Source organism: Mus caroli, unplaced genomic scaffold (assembly GCF_978045245.1).
Source record: "Mus caroli unplaced genomic scaffold, Mus_caroli_1 scaffold_1, whole genome shotgun sequence".
Taxonomy (NCBI): Eukaryota; Metazoa; Chordata; class Mammalia; order Rodentia; family Muridae; genus Mus; species Mus caroli.
The window spans coordinates 168,069,316-168,092,177 of record NW_028227256.1 but is presented as its reverse complement, the minus strand read 5'-3'; the positions used below and the strand labels follow the sequence as shown (position 1 = coordinate 168,092,177).

The 22,862-nt window shown below is 44.9% G+C and overlaps 1 protein-coding gene across 4 annotated transcripts in view; it reads left to right on the top strand.

Annotated features, from left to right (window-relative positions):
- Positions 1–22,862, top strand: part of CUNH1orf226 (chromosome unknown C1orf226 homolog) — a 295,496-nt gene that overhangs the window by 243,808 nt on the left and 28,826 nt on the right. For all 4 annotated transcript variants that reach the window (XR_015048409.1, XM_085842790.1, XM_021163356.3 and 1 more), the window contains exons 5-7: positions 1,079–1,187; positions 12,188–12,329; positions 21,431–21,597. Coding sequence is in view for 3 of the 4 variants with exons in the window: in XM_085842790.1 (XP_085698916.1) it covers positions 1,079–1,187; positions 12,188–12,329; positions 21,431–21,597 (418 nt within the window). In the remaining variant the exon portion in view is untranslated. The remainder of the gene's footprint in view (positions 1–1,078; positions 1,188–12,187; positions 12,330–21,430; positions 21,598–22,862) is intronic.

Sequence of the window (22,862 nt, the reverse complement as noted above, 5' to 3'; positions counted from 1 at the left end):
TTCTACCTAGAGTGGATACTGTGGTTGGGCAGAAGAGAATGATGGGAGGGGCTGATGTGAGTTCAGGTGTAAGGCTGTGAGTGTGAGTCTTCAGGAGGAAGGATGTCTAGGGAATAGCAGCACGGGCCTGGAGTTCAGTTAGGAGAAACTGAGGCTCAGCTGTTGGCTGAGCTTATATCTTTGTTATGAATACAGTTTGGTATATTTAGAAGGCTAAGGGGATGACAACTGGTCATTTTTCAAGCCCTTCTGGCCCCTTTTGTGCTTTGTAGTGCTTGAATTCTCTCTGTGTTCTCTTCCTGTAGTGCTTTTGCCCAGCAATCTCTGTGACTGCATTCAACATGTCATCTAGATCTCTGCATCCCTGTGATGTTGCCTGTCAATCTTTCCTAAGACAGCAGCCTCCACCATACTCTGTCCCTTATTCGGCTGGATTTCCCATCATAGCATGTTTTACTTGTGCATCAACATCTACACATAAGCCCTGTGAGCTCAGGTATTCCCAGTGCCCTGTTGCCAGAATGGCACCTGGAGACTTGTGCTTTCAAAGACTCATGTGGTGGACATATAGAAAGAGGAGGTGGGAAATGGAGTTGCTGTCGCCAGGACACCTGTAATAATGCAAATGTCTTTTGATTTCCCAGTGTGATCATGATTGTTAATTTTCCAATTAACTTTTGTGAGAATAAATGTAAACAGGTCTCAGAAAACTCATGTACATTTCTCTGGGCTCAATATAGATTTATTGCTCAGGCAAAGATGGGAATTTTTTTTTCCTCTTCCAACAGACAACTTACCAAAATAGGTTTGCCACCTCAGGAGGAAGTCAACAATAATGTGGTTTCCACACCCTACCAAACCTGCTCTGCTATACCTGGAAGTCACTCACAAGGGCAGCCATGTTTGTAGAGCCTGTGGAAAGTGCCTCCAGCATAGTGGCTTTTTGATCCCACAGGAAAAGGACTTCCTTTGACAGCTTGGCATTAGTGAGCTCTGTCTTCTGCCTCCCGTGAGCAGAGGTTTCCTGTTGACATGGGAATGCCACATTCAATGTGTCTTTCTGTTGCTCTTTCTCCAGGATCTTCTATGTCTCTCATGACTCCCAAGACTTGAAAATCTTCAGCTATATCGCTCGAGATGGTGCCAGCAATATCTTCAGATGTAACGTCTTTAAATCCAAAAAGAAGGTAAAGGGACTGATATCTGTCCTTGTTGTTTCTCTTTTATGGGCCAGCACATATCTATTATTGGCTTGTCTCCCCGTTGAAGGTTTGGAGGTGGCTATTTTAATACTGGACCTGGTTGCACTATGTTAGCCATCTGTAAATACTCCTATATGATGAAACCCTCTTTGACTTTGGAGTCGGTAACTAAGATGACCTTCACCTCAATCTTGCATGTAAATCAGTGGGCCATCTGTATTAGTAAGTCATGACATGGGGACATCAGCTTAGGTTAATGTATGATGTTAGTTGTCAAGGGAAATTAATTTACTATGACAACATTGACACCGAGTAAATGTAATTTTTACACTTCTGTAGAGGTGTCCCTTTTTTCTGCCATTTCTCTATGAGCCTGACACACATAACTAGGGTTTGGGGTGCCTCCCTGGGGAGTAGGAAATCCAGAATTTAGCCAGCCCTCTTATGGTAGTCCAGAATGACGGTAAGCTGATTGCCACCCCACTAAGTCTCAGCTTCTTTGAGGATATATTGAGGATAGAACAAATTAGCATTTTCTTTTAAAATGTCTTGTTAGCATATAGCAATTATACAATTATGCATAATAATGAGATTTATCATGACATTACCATACATGGACATAATGTATTTCTATCATCTTCATTCCGGGCATCCTGTCTTGTTCCCTTCCTGCTTTCTCTGATGCTCTAAAACCAACATTTTCTAAAAATAAATGCATTTTTTAACATTTATCATCTAAAAATTTTCATGTTAAAATTACTGTATTTAAGTTTCTGCGAGGCCCTGAAGTTAAAGAAACCCCTTAACTTCTTTATTCTAGCATTTCACAAACTGATTTGGCTATAGAACCATTTTTTTTTCATACAGTATATGTTAGTATCCTGGGAACTATTTTCCTTCAGAAAAATCTTTGGAAAGCGCTGCTGCTGTTTCTAAGGCCTTACAGGTCTACTCTTCTAGAGAGAAAGCTTTCAGTCTGGCTTCTTAGGAGGCTTCCAGTCCCCTCCTGCACAGCCATCTTATGCCTTCTGCCTTCTTTCACAGATTTGTAGGTACTTTGCCGTTATCAAATGGGAATAATACCTGACAGGGTCAAAATTTACATATACAAATGTCTCTTGACATATGATGGAAGCTATATCATAATAGACTCATCTTAAATAGAAAATATTGTAGGTTGCAAATGTATTTAATATATCCAACATAGCATATGTGATTGCACAGCAGCACAGTACCTTGTGGACTATGGAGCTGTCGCTGGCTGCCACTACCCAGTGTTACAAGCATTTCCTACTGTACACTATGAGTCTAGGATAAGATCAAATTTTGAAGTACAATTTCTAATATATAATATATATATTCAAAAATTACCAAATCAAACCATCACAACTCATACTGTATAGGGGTCTTGTCATGCAGAGAATTATACATTGCTAATTAGCCATACCCTCTAAGGAAATTTGTGCCCTAACACACTCTGTTTTCAGGCCTTGCATTTATTGACTGATTGATTGATTGATTGATTATTTTTTAAAGATTTATTTATTATATGTAAGTACACTGTAGCTGTCTTCAGACACTCCAGAAGAGAGCATCAGATTTCGTTATAGATGGTTGTGAGCCACCATGTGGTTGCTGGGATTTGAACTCAGGACCTTTGGAAGAGCAGTCAGTGCTCTTCACCACTGAGCCATTTCTCTAGCCCTGATTGATTGATTATTATACTGGGGATGGAGTTTAGAACCAAGAGTCTATCACTGAGCTACATTTCTAGCTCTCGGCCCCTTTAAAATATTTCCTAAAATGGGTTAGAAAGTGCTAGAATGGAGAAGTGCAGCAATAGGAAACAAGAAGTACCCTCTTAGATGAAAAGGGGGACCTGTTGCCAGACTTAACTTTTATATAACCGTACAGATGAAAGGGAGGAGATGTAAGGGAAACCATAGTCGGCTGTATGAGCGGACTGATGGGGACTGGAGCAGGAAGGAGAGACAGTCAGCCCTAGTCACTGAAGATGCACACACGTGAGGCCTACATCTGAAAAGGAGAAGCTCTGAAAAGGAGAGGGGAATTCAAAGTGTCCCTGAAGGTTGTAACTTGGACTGTATGTAGTGTTGTCTGGCCTGCCACCCAAGAGTGAAATTCCCCTCTGGAGTTCTTGCCTTGTGTAGTAATGTCCAATTTGAGAAATGTACAACACACATTCATTTACCAAGTGCATCCATTGTTCATCTCAATAAATCTTTATAATGTGTGCGTAAGAAAAGTCAACACAAAACAAAGCTGTGCATCCTCATTTTGTATGTTAGTAAATGGATAGTCACCCTACGTGACTTCAAGATTCTCCTAGGAGGACAGTGGCTAGAACCAAGGAAACATGTAGAACAAAGGCATTTTAAACAAGAAGCATAGGTCAAGGAGACCCTGGGGCTCTGCTTGCCTTACTGTGGGATCTAGTCTGGTGGCACCGGCAGGCTGGGGTGACCTTCTACCAAACCAGAGTGAGAATGGCCTCTACCTCAAATGGAGTTAGGCACCGCATGGAGTTCCTACTGCCCCAAGGCAAGTCCTCTGCCCCGCTTCACGTTGATTTTTTTCACATCTCGTAGCTTGCATAGCTGTGCCCCATGCTCTGGCTCTTCTGTTTTCTGAATTCTTTTTGCTCTTACCTGCTGAGTCTGTAGCTCTTTGTGGGGTTGGTTCTCAGGCCCTATGCTGGCCTGTAGCCATGCAGCTAAAAGAATTATTTCCAGGCTGCCTGGACTGTGAGCTCTGTTGCTTCTGAACTCTAGACAGGAGGACCAGTTTCCAAGCCAGGAAAGAGCAAAGAATTGTTCAACAAAGGAAACTCAATTCGGGAGGGGTGGGGAGTATGTCTGGAAGGCTTTGCACGTCTTCCTGGTTGGCCTCCCAGTAAGTGTTTAACTTTCTTACAAAGCACTTCTGGTTTCAGGAGATAATAGCTTGGGAAAGAGTTTTAATTGGCAGACCATAGGTATACCTAAGAGATGGGGTTAGAATGGGCTGTAGACCCTGAAGAAACATGTCTTGTGAGAATGTTTGTGAACCAATAGAGTCCCATTAGAAACCTGTTGATGGGAAGCCAATAGACCAAGGAGGGAGGGAGAGAGAGAGAGAGAGAGATAAAGAGAGAGAGAGAGAGAGAGAGAGAGAGAGAGAATTATATGTAGCCTTGGTCCTTCCCCAAGGCCAGCCTGTAGTATCATTTACTGTAATCACTACTTAGATAGAAAGAACTCCTATCTCAGAGTACCCAAAATCAGTGTGACATAGCCCAATAGTGTCTACATGGTTAACAGTTCTTTGCCACCACTTGACAATTGGCAAAAGTAAGGACCCAGGATACTAAATTACCCCTGGTCACACAGTCAATGGGTAATGACACTGAGATTTTAGAACTAGGTAGTATAGGCTTTCTGCTTCCCAGTTCAGGGCTGTGACCTCTCTGGGCTTGAGTTTTCCCCAGCCATCAAATAAGATGCAATGTGTGTTAGGAATGCTGATGGCTGCGTGTGCTGTGAATTGGTGCTGATGATCTGTAAGGAGCAAATTCTGCATGCAGATTGGGGTGAGCAGGTCCTAGCACCCTTCCCACTGGTGCTAGGACAGAGTGAGAACTCTCGATGAAGGCTTCCTAGTAACCTGGTGTCTCCTGTGCCTCCCACCTCGAACGATGTGATGATAGTGCCATTTGCAGGGCTCTTTCCATCTTGAGCAGTCCCTTGCCTGCTCTCTCTACCTGCCCTGCAGTGTGGATGTCACCCTCCTGTCATTTCTTCACAGCCCCAGGAGGATGCATTCTGCGCACATGGCTGTCCTTATTAGCACACCACCCCAGGCACTGTTAGTGGTTAGCAGGAGCTGCAGGGAGTTCAACCAACTGCAAAAGCAGCACCTTAAGATCATTTTCTTTCTGCAGTCACAGTTCAGTTGGCTTGGGTAAAAAGTCGCTTCGCCTTGTCATGCTCTTATCAACAAACTGGGGTCCCCAGCTGTAAAGCTGAACTGTCATTTAGAGTTCACAGTAGATTTGGAAGGGTGATGGTAGTCATGGGCTAAAGCATGACACGTCTGGTGACACTTGGAAAGGTGAGTTAAGTTGTCCATTGTTCCCCAGATGCTGACTGACAGGACTGAGACTACAGCTTAGTCTTGGAAACTCTAAGACACATTATCTCCTGTCAGTGTTGAAAGTCAGATCCACATTAAAAAACAAACTTTCTATACCAGGCAAGAATTTACTTTCTGGGGCAGCCCTTCTATCAGATTATGTAATCAAGCCATCAGCAATGTGGTGGACAAAAATCCTGACCCAATCATCATTTCAAACCCTTAGCACCTTACATACAGATGTCCACTAATAAGTATATTCATACTTCAGCTTATAGTCATTCAATAACTGTAGGCTAAAGGTAACTTTGTTTTTGTTTGCATGTGTGGGATGCAGTTTATGTTCATGCAGAGGCCAGATGTCAACTTTGGTGTCATTCCTCAGATGCTGTACAGTTTGTTTTTTGAAACAGAGTCGCTTCATGAGCCTAGAACTTAGGCTGGGGTGGCCGGCCAGCAAGCACCAGGGGTACACCTGTGTCCATCTCCCCCAGTGCTGGAATTAAATATAAACTTGGGCCACCATGCCTCATGTTAATATTCTCTCTCCCTCTCCTTCACTTTCCCGCCCCCAGTGTGTGTGTGTGTGTGTGTGTGTGTGTGTGTGTGTGTGTGTGTGTGTGTAGTGTGTGTGTGTGTGTGTGTGTGTGTGTGTGTGTTTGTGTATTCTGGGTCTCAAACTCAGGCCCTCAAGGTTGTGTGGCAAACTCTTTATCAGCTGAGCTATTTCCTTGACTCCTTCCTGAGATACCTTTAAGCAACACATTAAAGAAACATGGCATTCAGTTTTATTTTTTGTTAAGATTCTGAGGTAGTTGAGTTCCACATAAAGGCGCTGCATTTTATTGCTGTGGCAGATGAGACTTAATAAAATTCATTCTGTGACTGACTACATGGAAGTCAATTCCCCAGAACTCAGAAGTTCTTGAAAGACCAATCCCCAATGCCCAGAAGATGAAGAAGTGGGCATGCACAAAGCAGAGAAGAAGAACGGTGGGCCCTAGCCAAGATTCTTGGCAGAGTGTACCCTCGCTCTTCTTCCTTTCTCACTTTGCTAGCAGCTTCATCTGTTCATCTCATGTGCACCTTGCACTTTGTGCTTTGGTTCTGTCCTTTCTTTGCTCATCTCCACAAGCTATAAACAAGAGAGCTTTGTCCAGGGCAGTGAAAGTCACAAGAGCGCCAACAGTTACCAAATCAACTTTAGGATCCAACTCATCCAACCATGCTCTACATATACACAGCACTGCAAAGACTCCCGGGTATACACAGCCAACCAGTTGCAGGCTCGCTTCGACTGAGAGGATGAAATGGTCCTATAAATGGTTTTTCTGTGGACCAATCAAGTATGGGCATCAACATTTGACTTCTGTCTTCCCAAAGCCCATACCAGTAGACTTTACTAGCCTTTGTGTGCTTTTTCTCGGATAGCACGGGTCACAGAGAATAGTGTTGTCTACAGAGCTATTGCAGCACGCTTTATCAGATATGGACACCTGCCATATTGAAGCCCATGCTAGGCATAATGAGGAGCATAGTTATCCATTACATCTTGACTTGGTTTGTGTACTAGGACGAGAGGTGTGCTAGGCTGGGCGAGGGCTTCTCTCAAGAGGATAGAGAGCTGGTTTAAAGGAATAGGGTATGCTGGGAACAGGAGCATGTCGTGCTGAGATCGCTTCCTTTAGGCCTATTTTCACCAAATTGCCTGTAATTGGCACTTCCAACGAGTGTCAGTGTTCTCCCTGTGCCACTGAGAGCCACTCTAAGGCTAGGTATTCCTTTCCAGCTCTGAAAACATCAAAGCAGCTGAATCCAAGCTAATCTCGATAACCACGAGGCCACACATGCTTTGAGCTGCTAAGAGAAATTGGCTGCTGGGCAGGAAGATCTGGTCCGTGTGCCACCCAGCACTTTCAGGGGATTATGTAAAACTAAGCTGGATTTATACAAAAATCATGCAGCATAATGATGCTCCCCCTGCCCCTCCCAATCTAGTAAATCCCAGAGAGTGGCCAGATCTCTAAAAGCTGGAAAAGGCCATCTTCCTAATAGTCCACTTGCTGGCTCCACCGTGTGCCTGAGTGCCTGTAATCTTTCCACTTCCACTTTGATTTCCCAGTGCCATGAGATCTGGGCAGTGGCTTCCATGTGACCCAGCAGACTGAAAGTAATCATGGCAGCCTCTGAAAGAGTTCGTTTTAAAGCTTCTCTTTAGCCAGCTTCTCCCTCTTAGGTTCAGACATGGTCTACTATTAAGCCCTAGCGGGAATGGCTCCTGCACTTCAGGGCAGCAAACAGAACCCATTTTCTTGCCTAGTATCACCAAGTGGGGTTAACCTATAGAAAGGAACCCACAGTGCTGTGTGTAGAGAGTGTCTGTGAGGGGATCAGTCTCTGCTAGGTGCGCATTGCCCCTGCTGGTTGGCTTCTCTTAATTGCTCTACTACCAGGGCCCTCTTATAAAGTCATCTAAAAAGACTTTTCAGTAGTGACAGAGGAAAGTCTTAAAGGTCAAGGTGGCATCTAGGCTCGAAATAGCCGTTGATGAATAGTGTTGGGAACTACCAGGCTGCTTCTGAGCCTCAGAGAGGTGAATGGGAAAGACTGCATACCCACAAAGGTATGTAGTTATTCTGCAGAGCAGACAGGCTGGTTTGCTGTGTCCTAGGTCACCACCTCACGAACGCCGAGCTTCTCATCAAATATGCCACTGTGTCCTTTTACTGTGAATGGGACATAGCCTTTATTTAAAGAAGAGTAAGAGAAACTGAAATGAAGTCATTTGACATCAACTGTGCACATGTACAAGTTGTACCCACTTCTTCCTGCACCGAAGCCGTTTGGCTAGCTCAGAGTTGAGGTACATCTGCCCTTATGGGTTTTCCTCTTAGGATATGGGAAGAGACAGTGGCTACTGCCCCTTGGCCCTAGGATATGTATAGAAAAAGAGATTCTCTGAAATTCTTCACATTTCTGTTACCGATTTAAAAAAGAATCCCAGCCTATTAAGATCTACCTTTTTTCCTGATTTAATTATCTTTTGATGCAATGAATTTTATAATGAGAATAAAAGTTTTTATTTCTATCACGTTATTTGTGTGTGAGTGTGTGTGTGTGTGTGTGTGTGTGTGTGTGTGTGCGTGTGTGTGATATGCATGTGGAAGTCAGCAGACAGCTTGCAGGAATTGGTTCTCTCCTTCCACAGTGAGTCCTTGAGATCGAACTCAGGTCGTCCCCACTGAGCTGAGACAAGGTCTGGAAATATAACTGAGGGTGGCTTTGAACTCCTAATCCTCCTGCCTCTGCTTCCCAGCCACTAGGATTATAGGAATATGACACTACACCTGCCAAAATAAAGCATTTCTTGAGCACCACTGTATGTGAGCCCTGTGGGAGGTGTCTTCTATATTCCTGGCATACCAATTCTCCATGCAGTACATGAGATGCAGTGTGAGACACACACTGTTAATTCACACCCTCAGTGGCCTAGAGAACCTTAAGTGGAAAAACTCTGATAAGGGGAGGATAGAAGGACAACAGGGGCGGAGGGGACAACGTGCCCCTTCCAACAAGGGGGAAGGCACACCCAGTATGGCCTTCATCTTCAAGGGAATCAAATAGAGTTCACAGTCAGTTGTTGATTCTAGAAAATGCACTCCAATGTCAAAGTACTGTATGTACTGAGCATTAAAACCAATGTGCATCCTTATAGCCATTTTGGGCTTCTAAGCAGCCGAACGTGTAGATGTGCCCACACCTCTGTTCTTGCTGAAGGTGGCAGAAGAGTGAGCCAGAGGCTTTATGTGCTCGGTTCTGAGCGCCATCCGTTATCAGCTTCGGATACATGAGAGATAAAAATCCTCCGTAAAGGCCTTTCCCACCCACCCAGCCTCTGATATAAATCCAAAAATACATTTATAAATCCTACCCTTGCTCCTGTCCAATCCCATAGTCCAAGGGCATGTTTATGGACCTTTAAATTTTTAATATCTTACAAGCTAGTTAATGGAAATGTCTGTGATTTATAGAGGGAATGGAAATTGTGCCCTCTCTTTCTTGGGAAAATCTGAAAGTTTATAGCAACACACCTGGGAGTGAATTTTGTTTCCTGTGTGCCTGTATCTTAAAGAGAGAATCTGAGGATTTTTTTTTACCCTGGGAACTATGGGAAAAACTACCCAGTCCTTAAAAATATTTACTCAGAATGAGATTTCTGGGTTAATTTATATAAGAAAGTCACAAAATTGAATCCTAGGTCTTTACATATTACTTAGTCTTATCCATGTTTATTTCTAGAAGAAGAAAGTCTGTGAAAGTCAGTTGGGGAGGGGGAGTGAAATTTTCCATGCACGGACATCGGCAGGCAGAAGAAAGCCCACACGTGCAGTACCTTGGTGAATGAGCTTCGCCGTTTACCGTTTGCCATTGAGAAGCCATAGTGTCTGAGTTAGGGTTTTACCACTGTGAAAAGACACCATGACCAAGGCAACTCTTTTAAGGACACCATGTAATTGTGGCCAGCTTACAGGTTCAGAGGTTCAGTCCATCATCATCAAGGTGGGAGCATGGCAGGATCCAGCCAGGCATGGTCCTGGCAGAGCTGAGAGTGCTATGTCTTTCTTCATCTGAAGGCTGATATCAGAATACTGGCTTTCAGGCAGCTAGGGTGAGGGTTTTAAACCCATGCCCACAGTGACACACCTACTCCAACAGGGCCACACCTTCTAATAGTGCCACTCCCTGGGCCGAGCATATACAAACCATTACAGATAGGCAGCCTGTTATTCTTTGCAGAAAAGAGATAGAGAGGGAAAGCCAGAAGATGGGCACAGGGTCATCACTGAGTCTGGAGCACATCTTTTCACCTGAGGGTTGAGCTTCCTTGTTGAACCTCCTGACCAGGGAGCATCTTTATGGTCAAAAGTGATGGAGATGCACTCGTGAACCCACAGCAGCTGTAGTTACCTGCACATGATCTACACAAAGTTAAGGCAGTCGGTGTTCTAGTATAGAGTGGGAGGGATCTGTGAGCCCACCCCTCATTGAGGAAGTAGGGACAATTTGAGGTTTTTAGAGCAAAGACAGTCAGCTTTCCTTAAAGGTGTAGCTCCTGATGAAGTTGCTCACACTCCACTGAATAGCCCCACAGAAGTGTATGGATGCATAGTCGATGCATTATTAAAAAGGAGGAAGGGGGCATGAAGTTTGGAGGGGTAGGCATATGGGGTAGTGTGGAGAAGAGTTAAAGAGAAGAATTTAAGTGAATACGATCAAAATATATTGTATGAAATTCTCAAATCATTTATCAGTAGTAGCAGCAGCAGCAGCAGCAGCAGCAGCAGTGTAATAATAAAGAGAGATGTAGAAAGTTGTCATGTTTGTCATTGATTTGTTAGGTACCATGCCTTCAAAGTACAGGTTCTCATGTATTTGGAAGGAGTTCACAAATATACTATGGACGATACAGACAAATATCAATATCCTGAGATGAATAAATGAATCAAAGTATAACCCCAGCAGGATGTCCTAGGCCTACCAAAGCACTGGACATTAGTGTAGCAATGCAGTATCAGCTGCCTTGTTCTGATAGACCCTACTTGACTGGTAATGTCCCCTGAGTGGGGGTAGGTCTTGAACACAATCCACAGACTGTATGCTGTCAGTGTGTAGTAGTCACACCCAAACTCAGATCATTCAGAGCACGGCTACTGCTCAATTGAAGCATAAGGTCAAGTCTAGTGAAGTAGCCCACAGTTGATGATGGAGAGATCTTTGGCTTTCTTTCTTCACTCTGGGCTCTGAGATATTTTACATACTTTTCATTTTCAATACTTGAAAGTGGGTGAGAGGTCACTCATCATCAAATTATACAAACTGATTAAACCAGTGGAAAACCTTTGAGACCACATCCAGGGACCACCTTCCCTTTCTCCCAACTTGTGCCTGTTATGTCTGGGAAGGTTTCTCTGCCTTCCCTACCTCTCCTTATTAAGTGTTAGAATCCTGGAAGACTAGGTGCACTCCTATCGGGGTCCTAAAGGAAGAAGTTAAGAAGCAGAATAAAAGCAAGAAAAGAACTGCACCACGTCCAGGGCCTGGGGCTTCATTCCTGATTTCTTTGAGTAGCTTTATAGTTTCAATTCCTAAATCTTTAATCCAGTCGAATTGATTCCTACATATGTTGTAAGGTGTTAATTACATATGTTGTGATTTTGTTAATTTCTACATATGTTGTAAGACGGGAGTCTCTGCGTGTGAATATTTACTCTTCCTAATACCGTTGACTGAAGAGATTCCCTCTGGTGTGTATAGCTGGTGGACAGACCTGGATATATAATGTCTTAAAGAAAGGCCGGGAGAGACATGTCTCTACTCTCTGCTGGCCGCCATGGGTGTGTGTGGCTGCCAGGCTTCAGGTGGTTCTGCCTTTGCCGTTCTAGCCCCACAGAGTACCATCCACGGAAGCGCCTAGGAAAGCTGACATTTGAAGATGGCCGAGTCCCTCCTAGTTTAGTGGGCTCATTGGACATTTGATAGTGGCTGGTGACAGATTCTGAAGAATCAGAACTACTTTTGCTCAGGAAGGGACAAAATGAGGCCACGTCAGGTTCTAAGTCCAGAATTGGAACCCTTGCCTCTGGCACCTGTCTTCAGGTGACGATTGCCTCCGAACTGGGGTGACATAGGTGCTATTTCTAGAGTAACTGTTCGTCTGAGAAATGTTGGATATTTCCATCTCTTTCCTTTTCTGCCTGCCTGGATTTCTGATCACCTTGCGCATCCTCAGCCACAGCAGTCTATTGTGTCCTTGCAGAATCTGCATCCTTCTCTGTTTCCTTCTTCCTTCCCAGAGTCAAGCTATGAGAATCGTGCGGACAGTGGGACAGGCCTTCGAAGTTTGCCACAAGCTGAGCCTGCAGCACACACAGCAGAATGCAGATGGTCAGGAAGATGGGGAGAGCGAGAGGAACAGCGATGGCTCAGGAGACCCAGGTAGGCACCATGGCTGCAGAAGGAGAGGACCCAGGATGGAAGAGTAGACCCTCCCCTAAGAGCCAGCCTATTAAGTTACCTAAAAACTAATTCTAATCATTTCACCATTGCAACCATTTATGTTTTTTTCTTTTGTTCTCTTTTTGTTTATTTTAGTTTTGTGACAAGTTTTTAGTGTGTAGCACAGACTGACTGACCTTAAATGTGAACTCCTCCTGCCTCAGCTTCCTGCACGAGAGATGGTGTTAATGTGTTCCAATAACAACTAGTCAGAAATAACATCCACTATGACTACTTCGACAGGAAAAGAAGTCCGTTGACAGTTTAACAAAGATAGTGTTTAAAAATAGATTACATATTCTGCTTGAAAAATGGAAGGCTACATCATAGTAATGAATAGAAAACTCGAACATCATAAACATGAATTCTGTGTTTTACATGGCAAAGATTTCTAACAGCAAAGGCGACATCATGGTAATCTTGGGTAGGCACATACTACACCATTCAAAAAGCCTATGGAGTATAATTAAAATGGTACCCAAGGGAAAACACAAAGGTCATTGGCTTTAGCAGATGAGACATCCTGATCGTCAGATGAATTAAGCATTCAAGCCAAAAAGTTAGAAAACAGAGGGGAAGAGGCAGGAGAATCATGAGTTCAAGGGCAACTTTTTTTTTTTTTATAGAGACTTTGTCTTAAAAACAACAAAACAGCTAGAAAAATCACAAAAATAAATCTTATACTTAAATAGCAATATTGCCATGTGGTTGGACAGACAGACTCTTGGTTTGCACTGTAGCTACCAGGCTACATGTCGTCATGGGTATGTTCTACTCAGCCTTAACCTATGCTTCTGAAAAATAGCTCATAGTGTGTGCCTCAGAGGCACAGTGTAATTACAGTAGCTGACATACTTTAAAAGGCCAAGTCTGATGCTTGGTACATAGAAAGCACTAGACATCTGCATGTTAGCTCTTATTGTTTTAGTACAAATGTGTGAGAGTTTTAAAAACAAGGGTAGACGTTTTCTAGAAAAAGCAAATAATAAGGGACTGGCTTTCTACATTTAAATAAATATTCCTGTATATGTGACTAGGTATAGCTGTACTGAGGTAAAGTAACTGAGCGACTCACAGCAGGAGGTCAGAGCCAGAGCCAGGCAAAGGTGCTGCAGGAGGTCAGAGCCAGAGCCAGGCACAAGTGCTGATTTAGAATCCCTGGGGAGAATAATGTGTAAATATCTATGCAACTTGAAATTTTACATGCCTTTTGACTCTTAAAATATCCTCATAGTGTCTCTAAGAATGTATTCTAAAGATAGACCTATACATGTGAAGTGATGAACATTCTATACGGTTATATAAGTGTAGAATCAGTTATAAAACCAAAGGATTATAAAAGGCAGTTTTTTTGAGGCAGTGTCTCACTATGTAGGACTGGCTATCCTGGAACTTCCTAAGTAGACTAGCCTCAGACTTGCAGAGATCCACTTGCCTCTGACTGTGTCTCTGCCAGTACCTCTGCCTCTGTCACAGCCCCTCTGTCCCTCTGCCTCCCTGCCTCCCTGCCTCCCTGCCACTTCTCTCATGATTAAACATATACACCACCATGCCTGGCTATGAAATCACTCCAAAATACAAAAGGAGACTACCGCACAGTGGCTAAGAAGACTGAACCCGTTAATGTGACTGGCATAAAGCCATCTTAAGATATTTTGTTCATTTTTTAAAAATCAAGTTCTAGAACTATGGCTATACTTGCTACCAATTACATTTTATTATTATAAGCACATAGGAATAATTATCTGTATATATGTGAGTATACATGTATGTTTTATCTGTGTGCACATACAAGTTTACTATGCACAGAACCTTTACAGCATGATACGCAAGAAAGTGGGGACATGAATCACTCTGTAAAAGGTTGCTGGGTGACTGAGGTGGCCAGAAGACCTGCTCCCCACTGCACTTACAACTTTTCTACCCTGGACATTTATTAGTCATAAATTAGGGAAACCTGGCATTTCATCTAGTGCTCTGTGTTTATGTGACCCCAGGGAGTCACCTTGCTTCTTCCTTGGCTCACTCATTTGTACCAACTAAGGGTGCTCTCTGGCTACCTCGAGCACCACAGTGACCTTGGCTAATACAAATTATCACTAGGCAGAGCCTTGTGTCTTCCTGTGTGTGCTGGACCACTTGGTGCTTAGGACGGGCCATGATACTAACGTAAATTTAAAACCTTTCAACCTCTGTGCTCTGAGACGTCGGGCTTGGGGGTCACAGGCAGACTTTGGCAAACACTTCACATGCATGTGTAGTTATGAGTAGAGAGTACAATAGAGAGAGTTCCTGGCCTCTCTTGGATGCTCTGTGAGACTTATGTCTGACCACTTTACTCAGAGAATGGAATCTGTCTGCTCACTTCTGCACTGTAGGATACTATAGACTGCTACCTGTCTGTCGGCATTCCTTTTGTATATATGACTGTGGATGTATGTTTATGCACATGTGTGTATACATGCTCTGTGAATATGTGTGGAAGCGAAAGGACAATCTTGGGTGTCATTCACTACCTCCTCCTCCTCCTCCTCCTCCTCCTCCTCCTCCTCCTCCTCTTCTTCTTCTTCTTCTTCTTCTTCTTCTTCTTCTTCTTCTTCTTCTTCTTGCTGTTTGAAACAAGTTCTCCTGCTCCTCTTCTTCTTCTTCTTCTTCTTCTTCTTCTTCTTCTTCTTCTTCTTCTTCTTCTTCTTCTTCTTCTTCTTCTTCTTCTTCTTCTTCTTCTTGCTGTTTGAAACAAGTTCTCCTGCTGGGCTAGACCTCATCGCCTAGGCTGTGACACTGACCAGCAAGCCCCTGGGTTCTCCCTCTCTCCCTCACAAATGCTGGGATTACAAGTACATTCCCACCATGTGTGGCTTTTTCCCTCCTGGATTCCAGGGACCAAACTCTAATCTTGCAAGCACAGTGTAGACTGAACCCCAACCCCAACCTCTACTAACACTTCTTTGCCAGTGCCCTACTACCTTGTTAGTGGAGAATGGCAGCTTACATCTCAAGAGCTCTCAAACCCATGCTCGCATTGGCAGCTGGAATATACATACATGAAGAGATTCTAACCAGAAAGTAGCCAACATTGTCTCTGGTGAAGCTGCTTACTCCTAGAGCGGAGGGGACTAGACACAGGGTGGTGCCCAGAAGCTGAGCATTTGAAGACCATTGGCATCACAGAAGTCCTGTCTGAACTGGTTGCTGTAATTTCCAAGTAGCTAATCAACTCTGTCCCTCAGCTGCTGGCCAGGGAGGTCAGGATGCCTGGGCCAGCATGGTAGTGAGAACTGCCACTAGGTCTTATTTTGTGCAGGAGGAAGTATGTATTCCTTCCAACGCCAGCTCCTGCCGCCGTCTGCTGGGTGAGTTGCTGTGATTTCCCAGCATGGCGAGGCGATAACTCTGGGCAGTCTATGGTGTTCCCAGTAGGGATCACATCCTATTCTTTGATTCCAGTCTTATTCTCCACCCCTGTCTTGTACACTAAACTCCTTCCCTCCTCTTCTGGGTTTTTCATGGACCTTTAGCCATTGTTAATGCCGTGCCCTCCGCCAAGTGGCCAAGTGTCCCCTTCATGCAGCCTTCTTCCACATCCTGAACACTCTCTCTTTCTCCTTTGGGAGGCGTATCTCTAGCTTCTGTTCTCCCATTCTCTCCCCTTCCCTGTTCAGAAACTCAAACACATTGATTCCTGCTGTGTTCCTGGGTTCTCATCGCTCCCAGATGATGTTGTTGGCATTAACATTGAGTCCTCCATGTGCCAGGTGGAGAAATATATATTATGTATATATAATATAGACATTATTCTATCTGTAATGGGCTGGGAGCCTTGAGAGCATGGGAAACCCCTAGCACAGTGATTACTTGTCCAATAAATTGACAAACAGTCAGTGCGTGCAGCCAGTGACAGCATTCCTTTTAACCACTGTCTCCAGTCATTATAAAATGCTTACTCTGTGCTTAGATGACCGTGAAGAGGAAGAGATTTCAACAGGTGTGACTTCTAAGCCACCTCCTTGAGTGTGAAGGATGACACTTGGGCTGGGAGGAATTTAATAGAGTAGAGGTGATAAACACAGAGGAGGAGCACGGATAGCTGAATGAATGTTGCTGGAAGACCACGATGGTGGTAGTGGCTACAGAGGAGTCCAGCATGGTTGTTCTCTTCTGGCTGTAATAGAAGAGTCGGTAGCCACCCACCCCCCAGTTATGGTGAGCACCACTACCTCTCTGTTCTGTTACCTTTTTACTTTTTTGTGTTTTAAAGACAGGATCTCTTTATGTAGCCTTGTCTGTCCTAGAAGTTGCTATGTATACCAGGCTGGCTTCAAACTCACAGAGATCCTCCTGCCTCTGTGCTAGGTAGGATTAAAGGCACCACCGTACCTGGCCTGGTCTATTGCCTTTCTAGAGATAATTTTCTTAGCTCACATTAATATACATGAGTTGTCAGCTGCTTGGCATTTTCCACACACCTTAAAGAGGGTGTAATTGTGTAATCGGTATTCCACAGGTCAGATTGGGCCCAGAATGGTGGTTCGTTTTTATCATTTTGACATAAACTAGAGTCACCTAGGAAGAGACAACTTCAATCGAGAAATTACTTATATCAGATTGTGCTGTGTGGCACAATTGTGATTTTCTTGATTAATGATTGATGTGGCAAGGCTCAGTCCACTATGTAAATGCCACCCCTGGGCAGGTGGTATATGGTTTTATAAGAAAGTAGGCTGCCAGGTAGTGGTGGTGCATTCCTTTAATCTCAACACTCAGGAGACAGAGGCAATGTAGATCTCTGAGTTCAAGGCCAGCCTGGTTGGCAAAGTGAATTCGAGGAGAGTCAGGACTACACAGAGAAACCTTGTCTCTAAAAACCAAAAAGAAAAATAAGATAAAAAGAAAGCAGGCTGAGCAACATAGTAAGTAGCCCTCCTCCATGTTTCTGCTTCTACTTGGGTTCCGCCTTGACTTCCCTCAGTGATGGGTGGTGACAAGATGTATAAGGGACACAAACCCTGCCCTCCCCAAATTGCCTTTGGTCATAATGCTTGTCCCAGCAGTAGAAAACAAACTAATATGCCCTGCCTGCTTTCTTCAGGCCAAGGTTTAAGACACCAAAGCTTCATCCACTGTGTCTTTTCAGCGTCAGTCAAGTGTGAATTGGCACACTTTTTTTTTTTTTTTTTTTTTTTTTTTTGGTTTTTCGAGACAGGGTTTCTCTTTATAGCTCCGGCTGTCCTGGCGCTCACTTTGTAGACCAGGCTGGCCTCGAACTCAGAAATCCGCCTGCCTCTGCCTCCCGAGTGCTGGGATTAAAGGCGTGCGCCACCACTCTTAAGTCACGCTGGCTTCCCTGTGTGAGGAAGGGAGGCACCTGCTGGTCTAGATGAGGATGTGGCCTTAGAGTTACGTGACAGGGAGAGTATGCATGACGTGTTATTTGTGTGTTTCTATTACTGTGTGTAGGTGTGTGTGCTGTGTGACTTCTCCTGTACATATATGGACAAATGTTTTGAATAAGCCCATAGTAGCCACTGACAGCAAAGAACACCCACGTCTGGTTTTGTAAACCAGTGAGTTTATCGGGGCTCCTCCCAGAAGTGTGGATGACTTAGAAAGCTGCATCACCAAGACCACCCCAGTTCCACTGAGGACTCTTCTCTCCCTGGCAACTAAATTTAGCTTGAAATAGCTCCATAGAAACCTCTTTCCTCCTTTCTATCTCTGTGCCTGTGTTTAATGGGAGGTTCATTTTAAATAATTGTTTCTTATGGCTAGAAGCCTGGTAAGTCAGTAGTTTGCATGTTGGAGATCCAGGGAAGAGTGAATTTGAGTGTGAAGTCAGTCTGCTGGTGGATCCTCTCTTCTTCATGGAGATTAATTAGTCTTTGTTCTGTTCGAACCTCCATCTGATCAGATGAGTCTACCCACATATAGGCATCTACTTAATTGATGTAGGGTCTATTAAATATTAATTGCAACTAAAAAAGGTATTTGTATCTACCTCTAGAATAATGTTTTCTGGATGCCTGGATTCTGTGATGCCTTGACCCTTTAGCCCTGACTGCTGGCTGTCACAGAAGCAAGGGGGCAGTGAGGTGCTAAGAGGCCACAGGAACTCTTAGGCAGCTGAACTTTGATCCTGGCCCTACCTTGCCCACTCAAGATCTCCAGCAAACTGCAAACTGTTAGATGCTGGTTCTCCTCCGAGGCACTGAAAGAGTGCAGGCAAAATGAATGCAGGGCCTGGTATACTGCAGGCTCACAGCAGCAGCAGTGTGACTAGCAGTGTGAGCAGAGTGACTTGAGTGTGATCATGAGGTTGGGATTACCTCAAGGTTCAGAAGCCGGTACTTTTGGATCTGGGATTGGAACCCTTTCTTCTTCAGGAAGGCTGCTCACTGCCTTCTTCTAGTCCCTTCCTTTATACCTCCAACACACCTTCTTGTTGTGCATAAACTACAGGCAACCTAGTTTCTTTTTTCCCATCTGCTTTCCTCAAAAGGATTTTCCAGTGAAGGTCCAGAGGAAAACGGGTGGTTTCCTGTGGGGATCGACTTCTGTGTTTGGGAGCTTTTCAATGAATGTAGTGTTTATCTTTCCAGTGGTGCCCTGCCGGTGGTGGTGGTGGGATGGTAGGCCCGTTATTGTACAGAGGAAACTTATTTACACTTGGAAATTGGAAAGGGCAAGGGCTGGAGGCTCCCCTGGCTTCTTTGATGTCTGCACTTTCTCTTCTGGGATTCAGCAGGGATTTTAGCACTGTTATTCACTGGCACCCCTGTCTCCTCTCCCCTTCCTTGCTCTGCACCTGTCTTTCTTCTTTCCCTCCTTCTTCTCCTGCTCCCTGTGCAGTGAAGGAGGTATATCTTTTGAATCTTTTGGCAACAGCTGCCCTTGGCTCTCCCTGAGGATCAGCCCAAGATGGGGCCAGTGCTTTCAATCCTTTATTGCCCATTTGGTGGAACATACCAACCCTCATTCAGAATCCTCCTGGAGAGGGTTTCCTGGGTGAGATCCCGTTTCCTTGGAGGTAAGCCTTCTCCCATGTAGCAACTGTCCAGTGTGGGGTGTATGTGTGGGTGTGTGTGTGGGTGTGTGTGTGCCCTTTGAAGGGCTTATTGAAAATAAAAGCTGCTAGGGCCCAGCACAAGAGCTCACCAGGTAAAGATGCTGTCAAGGCTATCAACCTCTGTTTGATCCCTGGCACCCACATCGCTGGGGACCCATGCAAGTGCACACAGGGACACATTGGCACATCCTCACCCAAACACATACATACAAGGGAATAAAAATAAGTAAATAAAAACCTGGGGCAGTGTGACATACACTTGTCATCTTAGCATCCAAGGAGGCTGACATAGGAAGAGTTTAAGGCCAGCTTCAAAAAACCAAAAATATATGCATATATGGATACACATATAATCCCTCCATGTGTTTGGCAAGAATGCCTATTCTACACTGAGCAAATGAGTGTGTGTCTTAGTAGCCAACTCCCATGGCCTAAGTTAGCGCTCCAGGCTACTCACCCAGTATACCTGCAACCTGTGTCCCTTCACCTTCTAGTGTCTCCTGCCTTTACCCGTGGGAACTGCCATTGTAGTCTCTATTTCTGTCTGTCCAACTTCGTTTTTAGATTAGTGTTTCCGTTCTTTCCCCCTTGTCTCTACGATCTGTTTTCAGCATCCCCTACAGACCCTTCTACCTCCCCGTTAAGTGCTAAAGTTTCTCCCAGATGTGGTCCCTGGGTTCTTTTCAGACATACCTGTGCTCATGGCAGATTTCTGTCCACAGGCTGAATCTTTCTCTAGTTCTCCATCCACATGCTTAGCCTGGTTAGTCCTGGGCTCGGTGTCTGCTAGTTTTCCAAGGAGATCAGAATTGGTGCCCTAGCAGTCTGCAGTCAAGACCAACTGCCTTTGTGCCCCTCATAGGGAGTGGGGCATCCCCTCAGTTCCCAGAGGAAAACCAAGCATGCTATTGACTTGTAAATACCAGGCTTATTTCCCCAGAGCACTGGGCACATTTGCATAGGAAGGATTTACAGCCACTTTGTTGGGTATAAGAATACTTTCACATCCCTGAGCATGAAATCCCACCAATCCCTGGGCTTGGATTTCAACCTCTCCAATGACCATCCTGAAAAACTCAACTTCAAGAAAACCTATATAAAGCCTGCCTCCTGCTCAGTTTTCTATGGCTTTTCACCTTGGCAGAGACAGCCACCATCTTGTGTCTCTTCCAATACACCTACCTCATATGTGGGGTTTGTTGTACATTGTGAGTTTGTGGTATTCCTTGATTCCTGACTGTCGAGATACCTTTCCTATCAGAGCTTAACCCTTGCATCAGGGAAGCCTTTCCTGTCAGAGCACTTACACAATTGCTCTGCACGGTAGATACATGCCTCACACCTGGTTGTCTGGGCTAGCTCCAACATTAGGGATTTCACCCCGCTGTCACCAGCCTGCCTACTCTATGTTCCAACTGCTGCTTGGTCCCTGAAAACTATTAGGGAATTGTATTTGAAGGCAACAGTGATGAACCTACAGGGCCCATGCCTGTAATCCCAGTACTCGGGAGGCAGAGAAAGGAAGAAGGGCATAGGTTGGAGGCTAGCCTTGGCTAGCGAGTGTGTTCTGGGCTATCTTGGGCTACAGAGTGAAGCCCCCATCTCAAAACAGGAAAACATGGTGACAAATGAAATCCCAAATATAGGGTAAGGAGATAGTCTCTGTGGACCGTGGAAGCTGAGGCCTGAGCTGGGATGCAGTAGAGATAGCAACCCTTTTCTTCTAGAATCTTTACATCTTGCTGATAGAAATGTACCAGGCATCCAGCTTGAGAATGTTCATTTGTTTCTGGACTTTAGGATGATACTGAAGAGACATAGCACACTGGGTTAAAAAGGTGTATTCGTGTGCCTCGATCGAAAGGGTGTGTGACATGTCAGCCCATGGCATGCCTGAGCTTGAGTGACTGAGAGCTAACACATTAAAGAGGTACAGTTGTTCCACATGTTGTGGTTCCCTTCCCTGTTATCCCCGCAGGCCGCCAGCTCACGGGAGCTGAGAGGGTCTCCACAGCCACTGCAGAGGAGACCGACATTGACGCTGTGGAGGTCCCACTCCCCGGGAATGACATTCTGGAATTCAGCCGAGGTGTGACTGATCTGGATGCTGTAGGGAAGGACGGAGGCTCCCACATAGACTCAACGGTAGGTGATCTTCATGTGTGGTCCGGGTGCCTGTGAGCAAGCTGGGTGACAGCTGTGACTCTGGGCCCTCAGTTGTCTCACAGCTCCTGCTGTGGCAGCCTCAGAGTGAGGTGCTCTGTCACTCCATGGCAGTGTGCGAGCATATTCATTACCTCCTAGAGGGGTCTGACCTGCTCGGACTCAGCAGCCACTGATACAAGAGAGAGTGCTGTGGAGTTCGTTTCTGAGGTGTGTTGCCCACCTGAGGACTCTCATCAATGTTCTATTGCCTTGTTCCCTACACATCAGCATCTTGTATGTGTGCAGGGCTCATCCGGAAGATCAAAGTGATATAAGTAATCACGTGACTTAGCGAAAACAAACAAACAAACAAACAAACACCAGGCTGTTTGAGCCCTCTCACCTTGTCTACTGGTTGTGTGTCTTCAAAACCCTTGCATAACAGCTCTGTTGAATCTGGAAACTGGCTCACTGCATGTTAGAAACCACACGGAGGCAGTCCTCCTCACCCTCAAGCCTGGCATTCCACAGATGGGATGACTAAAGCCTAAGGGGGCTTCTCATATAACCCGGGAAACAAACCCCAAGAGCCTTGAGACTAAATTCAAACCTGAAGACAATTAGACTAAGAAAAATAAAAGCCAAAGGGAAAGTTCCTGACTGGTGGTGTGACCCTGGGGTTCCCAGGTCATCCTCCATCAGGCCAGCTCATGAGGAAACACCTGTGTAGCTTGGTGTGCAGTGCCTCCTGTTTCCTCTGATGCCTCATTACTTAGCCTCAAGTGGCAATAGGCCTTTGTCCCGGGTGCCTTTTTCCTATGTGTCTGAAGATCAGCAGAGCCACCAGAAACAGGACATACCTCCCTCACATTGAACTCTGACTTATAGGAACTGTCTGGGTGAAAGTGTCCATTCAGGAGAGAGAGACAGCAGCTGTGGTCACCTAACTCACAGAGGTCCCCCTGTGAGGGTCCTTTGTTGTGATATCTAAATGTTCTACCTCACTATAGAAAAAGAGAGGAAAGAACATCTGACCCTGGAAGAGGAAGCACAGGAAAGAACTGGGGCTATCTCCCTCGTGTTCTTGTAGCAGCATGATAGGTAGCCATGTATCTAGACATAGATTCTAAAGATAGAACCCCAATTTAAGGTATATAATTGGAAATAAGAACTAAGAAATATTTTACCAGCTGCCTATCTCATACTGTAGCAGCAAGTGTTACCAAAGTATGAAGATGAGCCTTTCTGACTGTGTGGTCCAAGCG